The sequence below is a fragment of the Columba livia genome, chromosome 24, assembly GCF_036013475.1.
Source record: "Columba livia isolate bColLiv1 breed racing homer chromosome 24, bColLiv1.pat.W.v2, whole genome shotgun sequence".
NCBI lineage: Eukaryota > Metazoa > Chordata > Aves > Columbiformes > Columbidae > Columba > Columba livia.
The window spans coordinates 4,256,146-4,268,656 of record NC_088625.1 but is presented as its reverse complement, the minus strand read 5'-3'; the positions used below and the strand labels follow the sequence as shown (position 1 = coordinate 4,268,656).

At 55.5% G+C, this 12,511-nt stretch overlaps 1 protein-coding gene across 9 annotated transcripts in view; it reads left to right on the top strand.

Annotated features, from left to right (window-relative positions):
• The window catches only part of IGSF9B (immunoglobulin superfamily member 9B), a 44,170-nt gene that overhangs the window by 21,136 nt on the left and 10,523 nt on the right, over window positions 1-12,511 (top strand). For 7 of the 9 annotated variants that reach the window (XM_065040491.1, XM_065040490.1, XM_065040492.1 and 4 more), the window contains 5 exons: window positions 249-475; window positions 636-720; window positions 2,059-2,220; window positions 2,910-2,955; window positions 4,017-5,642. In XM_065040491.1, the coding sequence (XP_064896563.1) occupies window positions 249-475; window positions 636-720; window positions 2,059-2,220; window positions 2,910-2,955; window positions 4,017-5,642 (2,146 nt within the window). Of the gene's footprint in view, window positions 1-248; window positions 476-635; window positions 721-2,058; window positions 2,221-2,909; window positions 2,956-4,016; window positions 5,643-6,031; window positions 6,355-7,164; window positions 7,211-12,511 lie in introns of all 9 variants that reach the window. The other 2 variants (XR_010467911.1, XR_010467910.1) reach the window with 2 other exon arrangements.

Below are 12,511 nucleotides of genomic sequence, written 5' to 3'. Positions count from 1 at the left end.
GGAGGGGAAAGGGGTTTAGGAGGCCACCAGGGAGGAGTGTCCCTTTGTCTTGGTCCTTGTGTCCTATCTGCCACTTTTGCGTATCTGAAATAAGAACGTAGCAGAGGTGTGCCCTAAACTCGCAGAAAGCGGGAACTGCTACTGTGGTCCATTGGCCGCCAATGGGACGACGCACATAGAAGAGCATCCTCTGCGCTTCCCCTCACCCCATCTCATAGGTGTCCCTGTCCCATCTGCTCTGTCCCCAGCATTCCCTGTAACAACTCCAGAGCCTCTGGTGTTGGTTACCCCACCGAGGTGCCTAACAGCCAACCGGACACAGCAAGGCGTCCTCTTGTCATGGCTTCCTCCCGCTAACCACACCTTCCCCATCGACCGCTACATCATGGAGTTCCGCGTCGCGGAGAGGTGGGAGATCTTGGATGACGGCATCCCGGGGACCGAGAGCGAGTTTTTTGCCAAGGACTTGTCCCAGGTAAGCAGGGGATGCCCACACTGTATCTCTGGTGTCACACCATCTGCTGCAGCTCTGGGAAAGCTTTTGGGGTGGCTTGATCCCCCTGCTGGGGTCTTCAAGCAGCTGGGCAGTGTTGGAGGCTGTGGTTGGGACCTGATGGGTGTGCTTGGTGTTGCAGGACACCTGGTACGAGTTCCGGGTCCTGGCGGTCATGCAGGATCTCATCAGCGAACCCAGCAACGTTGCTGGTGTGTCCAGTACAGGTAAGGGGGTGACTTGTGCCCTCTCGTGCCTTCTACCTTCTTCTACCTCCAGCTGTGGGAGCATCTTTGCTTCTAGCGCTCAAGTCATGCATCAGTACTTATTTACGGCAGTTTTTGTGTTTTTTGCCTGAGATGCTCGGACTGTGAGCTGGGCTGATGGGGACACGTTTAGAATCGGTGTCCTGGGCACGCTGATGGCCCCGTGCAAACAGACCAGGGGCACTCAGAGCAGGTGAGGACAAACTGCCCCGATTAGTCCTTCCCATGGAGCGCAGTGTTGTCAGGCGTCCACTGGTGCAGAGGGGCAGCACATCTCAGCCCTGCAGGGTACCTGGAGAACAAAGCTCTGCACAGCCTGGAAATGGAATGAAAAGTGCAGAGAGGGAAGCATAACACTGCAGTGCAGAGTCCAAGGAGAGGGGAAAAAAAACCTTTGCAACAGGAGACTGCAACACGCTGCAGCATGCACAGATACCCTGTGCCTCTGTGCAACTCGGAGGATGCTCCTTGAGCAAGGGATACACGAGAACGTGTGATTGCAATGGGGAAGGCAAGGGGGGAAGGAGGAGGGGGGATGCGGCAAACCCCGCTTTTATGGCTCTGGAAAAGCCAAGGAGCCACCCAGCTCTCTGCACGGTCTGTCTCTGCCCCCAAGTGGTGCCGGCACTGTGCGGGGAGCTGCCTGCTGCAAGCTGCCGCTCGCTTGCCCTTGCTTCTCTCGCAAGGTTTTCCTGATGAGGTTTGGCAGCTCCCACGGGGTGTGCATGTGCCCCGGCCCCCGGCAGCTGCTCAGCCAGGCTGAAGGACGATGCTCCCAGCAGGAGAACGTGTGCTTGACCCTGCGTGTGAGCGCACGGCAGGAGAGCTGCTGTGTGCAGCATTTGCATCCGCAAATGGCCGCAGCTGAAGCTCTGCTGGTGCTTCGGGTGTGCTTGTGGTTAGCGAAGGGGTGCGATGGGGGTTTGGAGGCCAGTTTTCAATTAAAGAGCCGAAGAATGTTGAGAAAGGAGAAAACACCTTGTGCTGCTGCAGTCTGAGCTGCAGCAAGTTGTAACTGCAGGTTTGGTGCAGTTGTGTGCACTTATACATAAATGCGTATTTGTGTGGCGCGGAGGCTTCTTCGCTGAGGGTCCACAAAAAGGTTTACGTGGTGCAAGGCTGGTGAATCCCTCAGCACCGGCCTGCAGCAGTGCTGACTGCTCTCCCCATGCGGGTTGGAAGCAGGGGCTGTTTTTGAGATTATCATTCCCCGCACCAGGAATGAGCTTTGCCCTTCATGCTGGGGTAGGTCCGTGGGGAAGGCAGCAGACACCTGACGGTTGGTTTTTATTCCCCCAGACGTATTCCCTCAGCCTGACCTGACGGACGAAGGTCTAGCCCGCCCAGTGCTGGCCGGCATCGTTGCCACCATCTGCTTCCTGGCTGCCGCCATCCTCTTCAGCACACTTGCCGCCTGCTTCGTCAACAAGCAACGCAAACGCAAGCTCAAGCGCAAGAAAGGTGAGCCCGTCCCCGCTGTGATTCCTTCCTCCTCCTCCTCATTCCTCCTCCCTGTTTGTGTTGTGGTGGTAATGTTGTCCATGTCTGTCTCTTCTTCCATCCGTGTGCGTCTTCAGGTGAAGCCCTGAATTCATCCCCTGGCTGTGCCTGAAAGCGTCTGTGGTCGGGAGCGGGAGAGGCAGGGTGGGTGACGAGGCGACAGAGAAACTAGCTGGGGATTTCCGAGGGAGCGCTCTCACGTGGTGATAACTCCTAGAGCTGGGGGCTTAGGGCTTGGGGCATCCTCTGGGTCAGAGATGGGGGGATCGCTCCCGGGAGCCGGGCTTTCCAGCTCCACCAGCAGCAGGGGGTGTCCAACAGCAAAGGAGACCCTGCTGCTCCTCTTCATGAAAACTGGGGCTGCCACCACCTTGCAGGAGCGACTGGCAGGGAAAAGGGTGTTTGGGGAGCCATAGGGGCCAGGGAAATGGGGCTCCTTCTCCTCTAGCCTGCGGGACTGCGGTGACAGGACGGGCAGGACCCGGTGTCGGGAGCTGTTTGTTGTCAGCAACCATTAAAACACTGGAGCAATGAAACCTTGGCCTCTTATTGAGTGTCTTTTGTTGTCTTGGTGTTGAGTTTGTCTTCTTGTTGTCATTGTTGCGCCTCCTTAGTGTTCTCTCTTCTTTCCCCTTTTTATTCTCTTCCAGACCCTCCTCTCTCGATAACCCACTGCAGGAAGAGTTTGGAGTCCCCGTAAGTATCTTAGATGCGGCACAAGGCTGTGGGTCCTCAAGGTGCTGTCTCCTTCCTACAGCTGTTGCAAGGCTCAAATGGAAATGTCTGACCTTGTTTGGTTGCTGCTGACGAGTGGTTTTTGGTGTTCCCTGACCTTGTGGGAACACAACAGTTCACAAAAGACAAATGGGCTTTGGAGCAGAAAGCAGCAGGGACGAGTGCAGCAAGCTTGGTGTAGTTGTTGAGTCATTCTCTGTTGGCTCTGTTTTTTCTTGGGAAATTCAGGCAACGTTACATGCGTATCATTTCTCTTCCCATGAAGAGTGCCCCACTGAAGCCTCTTGCCAGATGTGTCTGAAGTTGGTGGATTGTGGTGCTTACACAGCCCATCAAAAGCATGTCTAGCTGCTAAACAGTGGGAGCATCTCCCCAGTGCGAGCTCGAGAGTCCGAGATGTGGATGCCTCATGCTTTGGCTCCTGAACTGTTGCAAAATGTCCCGGTGCTGGTTGATCTTCATCTTGCTTTTTTTGTTTCATCCTCTGTGCTGAAATAATGGTGCATGCACCATCTCTGTTGGTTCTACTATCATATGTCCGAGGTTTTCTGGATAGGGATGAGCAAACTAATCTGATGCTTGCTGCCTTTTGAGGCTCTTGAGTGTTGAGAACAGGGGGAAAAAGTTGGTCTGCCATGGTCTGCTGGCATCTCCAAGTGAGATGCTGCGTTCCGCGGGAGGGGACATTGGCCTGATGTCCTTCCTCTCGGTTGCTTTCTTTGGTGTGAATGGCTCAGGAAGCTTCTGAAGGATTTGGGAGCGGGCTCTGGATCTTTCATCCTGCTGGGGCCATGGAGCTTCTTGAGCGGTGTTGGTGTGACTTGCCTGCCGGGGAGGGGATACCGAGCCTGCTGAGCTCCACTCCCCCTCTGGCCCTGGTTACCCCCCCAAATTTCTCCTAGTGGTTCTTCTTTTGCAGGCTGGTAGCACTTGGTTTTCCAGATGTGTCTGGTGGGCAAGAAGACCTCTCCTCTCCCCGTCAGGTGACCGACCCTTCTTGGTTTTTCTCTTCTGTGGTCCAGGTTGTCTTCCGGCAAGGTGAGTCCTGAGAGCATCCGCACGCTCCGTCCCCCCTCGGAGTCCTCGGACGACCAGGGCCCCCAAGCCAAGCGGATGCTGAGCCCCACCAAGGAGAAGGAGCTCTCCCTTTACAAGAAGACCAAGCGAGCCATCAGCAGCAAGAAGTACAGCGTCTCCAAGGCGGAGGCCGAAGCCGAGGCCACCACCCCCATCGAGCTCATCAGCCGCGGACCGGACGGCCGCTTCGTCATGGACCCGGCAGAGATGGAGCCCTCCCTGAAGACGCGGCGCATCGAGGGCTTTCCCTTTGTGGAGGAGACGGACATGTACCCCGAGTTCCGGCAGTCGGACGAGGAGAACGACGACCCCATCGTCCCCGCCTCCGTCACGGCTCTGAAAGCCCAGCTCACCCCTCTCTCCTCCAGCCAGGAGTCCTACCTTCAGCCACCAGCATACAGCCCCCGGTTCCACCGGGCGCTGGAGGGTCCCGGCGCCCTGCAGGCCACCGGCCAGGCCCGCCCGCCAGCCCCCCGGGCTTTCCACCACCAGTTTTACGGTTACCTCAGCAGCAGCAGCCCTGGGGAGGTGGACCCGCCACCCTTCTACATGCCAGAAGTCAGCCCGCTGAGCTCGGTCATGTCCTCCCCACCGTTGCCCACCGAGGGGCCCTTTGGACACCCCACCATCCCCGAGGAGAACGGGGAGAACGCCTCCAACAGCACGCTGCCCCTGGCGCAGACCCCCACGGGGGGCCGGTCCCCCGAGCCATGGGGCAGGGCCGAGTTCCCCTTTGGCAGCCTGGAGCCAGCTCCCGCGCCGTTCCCCCACCAGCTCCAGCCCTGCGAGGCGGGTGAGGGCACCCAGCCCAGCGGCTGCCTTCCTCGGGGGCCACCTCCTTCCTCCCTCCAGGTGGTCCCCGCGTCCTACCCGGGCATCCTGCCCTTGGAGGCACCAAAGAGCTGGACCGGCAAGTCGCCTGGCAGGGGACAAGCCTCGGTGGCCACCACCACCAAGTGGCAGGACAAACCTATGCAACCCATGGGATGTCAAGGGCAGCTAAGACATACCAGCCAAGGTATGGGCATACCCGTGTTGCCTTACCACGAACCGTCCGAGCCCGTCGGCCCCAGCGGCACAAGCACATTCAGCCTGGACACCAGGTGGTACGAGCCCCAACCCCGACCTCGGCCCAGTCCTCGGCAGGTCAGGAGGGCTGAGCCCAGTTTACATCAGGTGGTGCTACAACCTTCGAGGCTTTCTCCTCTGACCCAAAGCCCCCTCAGCTCCCGCAACAGCTCCCCGGAGCTGACTGCCCGTGCCCGGCCCCGGCCGGGCCTCATCCAGCAGACGGAGGTGTCGGAGATCACCCTGCAGCCCCCGGCCGCCGTCAGCTTCTCCCGCAAGTCCACGCCATCGACGGGATCCCCCGCGCCCAGCAGCCGGGGGGACAGCCCCAGCTACCGACCTGCCACCGCCTTCACCCCCGTGGCCACCGGCTACTCCGGCTCCCAGGGCTCCTCCCTGCCTGTGGACACCATGGATGTTTTCGGAGACATCCCCTCTCCCAGGAGGGCCGGCGAGGAGATTCTCCAACCGGAGCCGACATCCACCACAGTAGCCGCCACGGGGTAAGTGTGTGACCCCCGTGGTGCCCCCCCATCCCCGGCCCCTTCCCGGCTTCCCTCGCCCCGCCTCACCTGCTCCCTCCAACTCCCTCCCTGCCATCGCCATCCCAACTCTTAGGGTCTCTCTGGGCACGCTGCAGCATCCCTTTTGGAGATGGCGACCCCGCGGGCTTTGCTAGGAAGAGGCCGGTGCCGTGGGTTGTATGGCCGCTGCCTGGAGGAGCCGGGTTTTAGGCAGACGAGCCTCCCGGTGCCGGCACCGTGCTTGCCTTCTCCCCTGGGGAACCCGGGGGCACCGTGACTTGGGTTACGGGCCGTCTGCCAGGCACGCAAAAACCTGGCTCGTGTAGGTAAGTGTCCTGGTGTCACTGGCGGTTGTTTCCTTCTTCTAGCTACTGGCTCTTGGCTTTCTTCGAACGTTAGGGCCGCTGCGCCTCTTCTTCCTCCTCTTCCTTCCCGCGGAGTCTAGAGAGCTTTAATGCATGAACAGAAACAGCTATCACGGTCGCCGCCCCACCTGCAAAAGGGATGCTGCAGCCCCAGGACGCGGGCAGGGAGAGATCAAGGACTTAGCCACACCAGCAGCATGTCAGGAGAGGAGGAAAAAAATAAACAATAAAATAACCCCAGCGGAGATCGGGAGGCTGCCGGCACACTCAGATCCTGCCCTAAAGAGGGATGTGGCTGCACTAGACAGTAGCGGCTGGTTTTCCAGGTACCAGGGTTGCTCCAGGCAAAAAGCGTCTCTCTCTTTCTCTTTCTCTCTGTATTTCTTCCTCTTTCCCTCCATCTTTTGCAGCACCTTAGACCCCGTAGCCGTGCTTTCGTCCCATCTTTTCGTCTCGCTTCATTTTGGCTTGTTGTCTGGTGGGGTCAAAGCCCCCTCTGGCTTGTGGCAGAGAGGACTTGGGGGGCTGGGGCGCCCAGCCCCGTGGAGCCGGTGTCGTTGGAGGTGTATGGAGAAGAGACGTGTGTTTTGGGGAGGGGGGAGGCAGCGTTTCACCCCGCAGCGCCCTCCGCATTTCACTCCCACCCTCTGGTACCTGGAAGCGTTATGGCCTTAGAAAACCCCTCCGGCACGGCTGGGGTGCGCAGGGGGAAGGCAGGAGGGCTCAGGGCAGAGGATGGGGAGGGAGAGGAGCTGAATGAGCCTGAAACAACTTCTTGGTGCCTCTGGAAAACACAGCTATGGAGTGATGCAATTAAGCATGTAGATGTAGGTCCATGTCTCCCAGCCAGGGCACCCCGAGGAGACCCAGCTCCAGAAGAGATCCGTGTTAGAGCAGCACTGTTGTCCGTGCTTTTACGCAGTGTATCCATTCGCTTTGTTGATTATTGTTTTCTTTTCTTCTTTTTTCCTTTCTCTTCTGTTTCTTTCCCCCTTTCTTCTCCAGCCTCGTTTGGTTTGTGTTTCAGTTTGGTTTCTTTCCCTCCTTTTTCCTTTGGAGTTGTTGACGTGCTGATGTGTTGCGGAGCTCGGCTCCTTGCGGGTGTTGATAACTGCTTTGTTTTTGATTAATCTCAGCTATCTGGGCAGTGTTGTCGAGACAAGCTTCTCCTCAGCTCAATAGGTAAGGGTGATCCATGTCCGAAAGGATGGTGTGGGTGCTGTGGAGGGTGGCCGGGAGCGGGGCATGAGAGGGGACACGGAAGGGGCTTTTCCAATACCATCTCTTCCTTTAAAGGGGAATAAGGAATCGGAAAACACTAGGAAACACCTCTGGACGCAGAGTCTCTGTGGCTTTTGGGTTTCCCCTCCCAGCAGCATGCTGCTGCACCCCTGCCTTCAGGGGGGCGGCGAGGCTGGAGAGCCCAGGGGTGGCCACCGTGTCTTGGTGTTGGGCTTTGGGATGCGTCAAGGTGCCGTCTCCCCATGGGTGCCGTTCCTTGAAGGACAGCGACACGTGGCACCCTCAGCCCCAGCACGAGGGTTGTGTGGTGTTAGGAAGGTGCCTGTGGAGGTGGAGTAGGTCCAAACCAGGAGGAGCTCCTGGCCACCCCCTGGAGCCTGTTAAAACAACCACCTCTGCAGCAACCAGCTGCAGACAGAGCTCTGAGAATTGGGCTCCAAAATCAGTCTCCAATTCCAGTCTAGGAAACGGAAAATTTCGTTCCCATCAGTACCTGGATCCGTGTTTTTCTTCCCAAGTCTTCTCAATCACAGAAAATAGAAGTCTATTTTTCAAGATGATTGGCAGCAGCGTAACTACAGTTTCAGACTGCTGGTGAGGTGGTTTGTTGTTCTCATAGTCACATTAAAACCCCCTCCTCTCCAAAATACACCTCTTAGAAAGCTTTAAGACTTCCTCTGCCCCAGCTGTAATTGAACAGCCCTAAGCAAGAAAGGCTCTCCCAAGAATATACCTCTTGGGTTGCCTTTGTGGGGCTGGTTTCTTAGGTGCCCGTGGGCATCCCTGGAACTGGGATAGAGTAATCGGGAGATGGTTTTCAGACCTTACAAGCAGAGAATGTCACTGAAACTGCTAGAGCCAGGTGAGATAATAGTAATTCCTGATGCCAAGAAGTGGGAATGCTGAGCCATTTGGCTGTCACCAGGCTGGTTATAGAAGGAGAGGTGGGATTGCAGGTTGGACTGTTTCCACGGCCTGGCCATGCCCAGACTTCCTTAGGACATGTCTTCCAGAAAACTGAAGCTTTGCTGGTGTGGATGGGAACAGTTAAGGTCCTGGCCAGTCTTCTCCTAACAGCCTGAGCCCATTTGAGCCTTGCAGCCTTCAAAGCTCTGAAGCACTTGACCACCTTCTTCTAGTGTTCTCCCCTGCTGATCCCAGAACAGGGTGTCCCATGAAGAACAAAGCTTGGTGAGATCTGGACTGTGCCAGACTTGTTGAGCAATGGGGAAGCCCTCGGTGAGGACGCGGCTGTTTCCTCCCCTCTTTTTCCATGGTGTTTCCCTGCCCTGGCAGCATTAGGGACATGAGCAAATGTGGCTTTGGCGCAGCAGAGGTGAGTCCAGGCTCACGTCTGAGTTCGGTGTGGCTCCTGTCGCTGGTGACAGGTGCTGTGGGTTGATGGGGTTTCAGGAGCATGGTCACATCACCAAGCAGGCCATCTGCTGAGGAGCAGCCCTGCGTCCTACTCCAAGATGCTGCTGGGGACGGGAGTTACAGGAGCGACTCCAGAGCCATTATCCCTAAAAAAAGGGGAAGCCAGTAGAATAAATCTCTATTTAATAAGCAAGGAATCCTGTAAAGAGCCCAGCCAAGTAATTTCTTGATGATTTGGGGTCATAAAATTGTCAGTGCATGCAGAGCGCAGGGATTTTTATACCAGACCAGCCAGATTTCTGTACTGCAGTAATAAAAGCTGAGAGGAGGAGAGGGAGAGGCAGTTTGCGGGCTCGGTGGTAGCTGTGGCACAGTGGCTTTTGCTGGGTGAAGGCTGGGTAGTTTTTGCTGACTGGCAGAGATAAATAACGCTGGTAGTGAGTCGGCACGAGCGGTTTTCCCATCTTCTCTTTGGATGTGGCGCGTGGTGACGCATCTCCTGGCAGTGCTGGGTTAACGGTTGGACTTGATGATCTTTAGGGTCTTTTCCAACCAAATACTATGGTTCTAATGGGGAAGAGGCGGCTGTCTTCTCCCTGCAGAGGGAAACCCAAAAACCACAGACGAGGCACTGAGCCCCTGCGCCCCTGGTCACCGCAGCCTGTCCCGGTGCCGGGGGCTTGGTCGTGGTGAGTGACAAAGGGACGTGGGTGCCGGGCGTGCAGGAGGACGAGCACCTCTCGCTCCCGCTTGAAAGAAAACAGGTTCCCCTTTAAAGACTGTCCATGTGCTTATCCTCTGCATGTGTTTCATGCCTCCTTCCGCTTGGAGAAGTTGTGAGTCTGCTTGTCTGAGTGCGTTTTTCTCTTCTTCTTTAATTATTATGATTTCTTTTTTTCTTTTCAGTCTCTTTAATTTACTTATATATTTTTCTCACTCCTGTTTTTCATTTATCTTCCTCTCTCCTCCCTCCCCTGTTGACTGTATCTCCCTCTTCCTCTCCAGTCCGGCCCCTTTTCCCTTGCCCTCTCTCCTCCTCGTTCCTCTCCCCTCAGCATGGTGAAGTCCCTCGCCTCGTGTAGGTGAGTTGTGGTGCCTGCAGACCTGGAGAAGGGACCCCCCCTTTCTCTGGTGTGCTCCCCACTGCGACCAGCCCCTTCCTCCCTCATTGTGGTGCCTTGGCAGCAGCAGCTCTGGGGCGAGGGGCCGTCGCCGCCGTGTTTCTCTAGCACCTCTCAGGATGGAGGATCTCAAACGATGCGTTTTGGCATCTTGGGATGGAGGCAAAGGGGGAATTCCAGCCAACAGGACATCTCATGGGATCACACTTGAGGTGAAGCCTTACGCAGGAGAATCGAGCTCTTTGTCTGAGGAGGATGAAGGCTTGAAGGATGCAGTGGCTGAGACACGGTGGGCTCTGGTCCGAGTGGATGCTCTAACTGGTCCAAGTGGGTGCTCTGACCTGTCCAAATCATTCCTGGATGTCACTGTCTCAAGGAGAGGAGGAGACAGGGAATATCTCTTGAGACCTCCACAAGAATAAATACATATATTACGCCCTTGAATCTCCTAGAGCCTTATTTTACATGGGTACCTCCTTTTGGGTGGAAAGAGCTTTAGTGATTCTTTCATGGGCCTTCTCCCTTGCATCTTTGCTTTGGATGTGGAAAGTCATTTGAAGAAGAACAGCTGAGATGTGTGATGAGTTGAATGGCTCTTCTCCTCTAGCTACGTCCTTTGTCCTGGAGCTCTCGGGGTCCCTCGGTACCTTTGTGGCCTCTCCAGTGCCTGTCTGTCCATGCACTTCAGACTCTTGCTCATTCAGAAGGGTTGTCCTTTGAGTACTCGAGGAAAACCGCTGCTCCGGGTGTTTGTGGCATCTCCAGAGGCTCACATCAGGAATTCACATGTGCTTCTTGAAGCTCCTGTGCTTGGCTCCACACTGAAGACTCAAAGTTCACCCTCCTCTCTGAACCTCTCATCTGTTGGTGTTCAAGATATCTCTCGTTCATGGGCAGCTGCCCAAAATGTTACCTCTGAGGGCAGGAAGAGGCTTTTGGCTGAGCTTAAAATGAAAACTAATTGGAAAGAATTGGAGTCCTTTGAAGAAATAAAGGGTGGGTAGAGCAGATAAAATTTGGCTGGTGAGTAGCATAATTTTGTCCTCCTCTGTATCTCTTCCTTGCCAGAGGTCAGACAGTATTTATAGTGACACGTGGGTTCAGTGCGCTCGCTGTTTGTATTTGTGTGTATAAATACAAGTCCAATTATGGAGAGCTAGTGGAAATGAGCTTCAGGCAATTTCCTCGTAATCCCTTGCGTAAATCTGTCTAATTTTGTCAACGTGCCACAGCAGCATCTTCTTAGAAGGAAAAAAAGAATGGAAAGAGCAAGAGCCTTGTACAAGTTGAGCTTCAATAACATGAGCAAAGTTGTCTGGGTGGTAGGAACAGGCAGTGGAAGGCAGATGCTGATGGGTGGGATGGTGACAGGATTGCCAAGCTCATAGAATCATCGAATTGGGGGTATAAATGGGAAAAGCATGTGCCAGGGGTGCAGCTCAGCAGGTGGTGCCCAAACCAAGCTCGGAGGCACTGCTGGCAGCATCTCTCTTGGGAAGAAGACATTTGAGCACCGCAACTGTACGGGCTTGTAAACCTCGTCTTTCCAACGAGGGAAAGCTCTCAATTGGATCCAGCCAGCAGGATCACCAGCTTGTCCGATGAGTTGCTTCATCTTCAGCTGATGTGCTGCTCTGCCGAGAGCTGGAACGGATGCTCTCCAGGAGCATCTGTGCATTGATGTCTCTGTTGTGATGGGAAACATGAAAAGGGGCTTTTCAATACCCAGCGTTTGGGTTTCTGTTGCATCTGCTGTGCCCCAGCTGCTTCATCAATTCACATCGCGCTTCTCTTGACGCTCTGCGACGCTGCTAGCAGAACTGAGATGCTTTGCGATCACACACATCACCAAAAACAACTACTCCCCGAGGGGAAAAAACATCTCTTGGGAACTATTTGCGTGTGCCACTCCAGCTGAAGTATCGCCACTCGTCAGCCGCTGGGGATCTCAGACGTGGAGCCCAAGGGAGATGAGGAGCTGCAGGCTCATGTGGGTGGACGTGCTCCTGTACCGCAGCCCAGGTGTGCCAGGCTCTGCAAAAACCAGTGTTTCTGCAGCGCCGGATGGGTCCCACCTTACTAACAGAGCAGGAACGAGACGGATTAGTTTGTCCATGTCTTTTTGGTGACAAAGCAGGAGTCTGAATGAACTGATGCTGCCTCCTTGCAGTCAGCTGAGGTGACTCTTCTACCTGCCCACCCAAGCCAGGGTTTTGCTGATCCCTGCCCTGCTCACAGACAACTGAAGATGCAGGAGTTGCCATCAGCGCTGTCCTCTGCGTGGCTGTTTTGAAAAGGTTTGGTCACTGACCTCCAGTGACCGAGTTATGAGAGCAGAAAAGTGTCTTTTCTTCCTTTGAAGGGTAGGACAGGCTTGTTAGAGGCACGCTGGTTTAAATCTCCAGGCTTTGCTCTCCAGAGCCTGGCTTTGAGCTTTGGCTTTATTGCAATTAAAGGTGCTTTGTGGATGCTTCCCCTGTCATCTCTGAGCACCTTGTGTTGCAACCTCTGTGGTGATTCAGGCTGATCCCAGGTTGCTACCAGTGGCGTCTGTTGCTCCTTCTGTGGCATTAGGTGTTGGTGCACCTTGGAGGGACGTGGGAACGAAATGGAGAGGGGGAAACAAAAGGGAAAGCAGCAAGAGGGGGGGATGCTGTGATGCGTTATAGATGAGAGCTGGACCAATGCTCTCCTAAGGAGGTTTTCTCCCACTGCCCTGCTCTCCACAGCAGTCATACTGTCC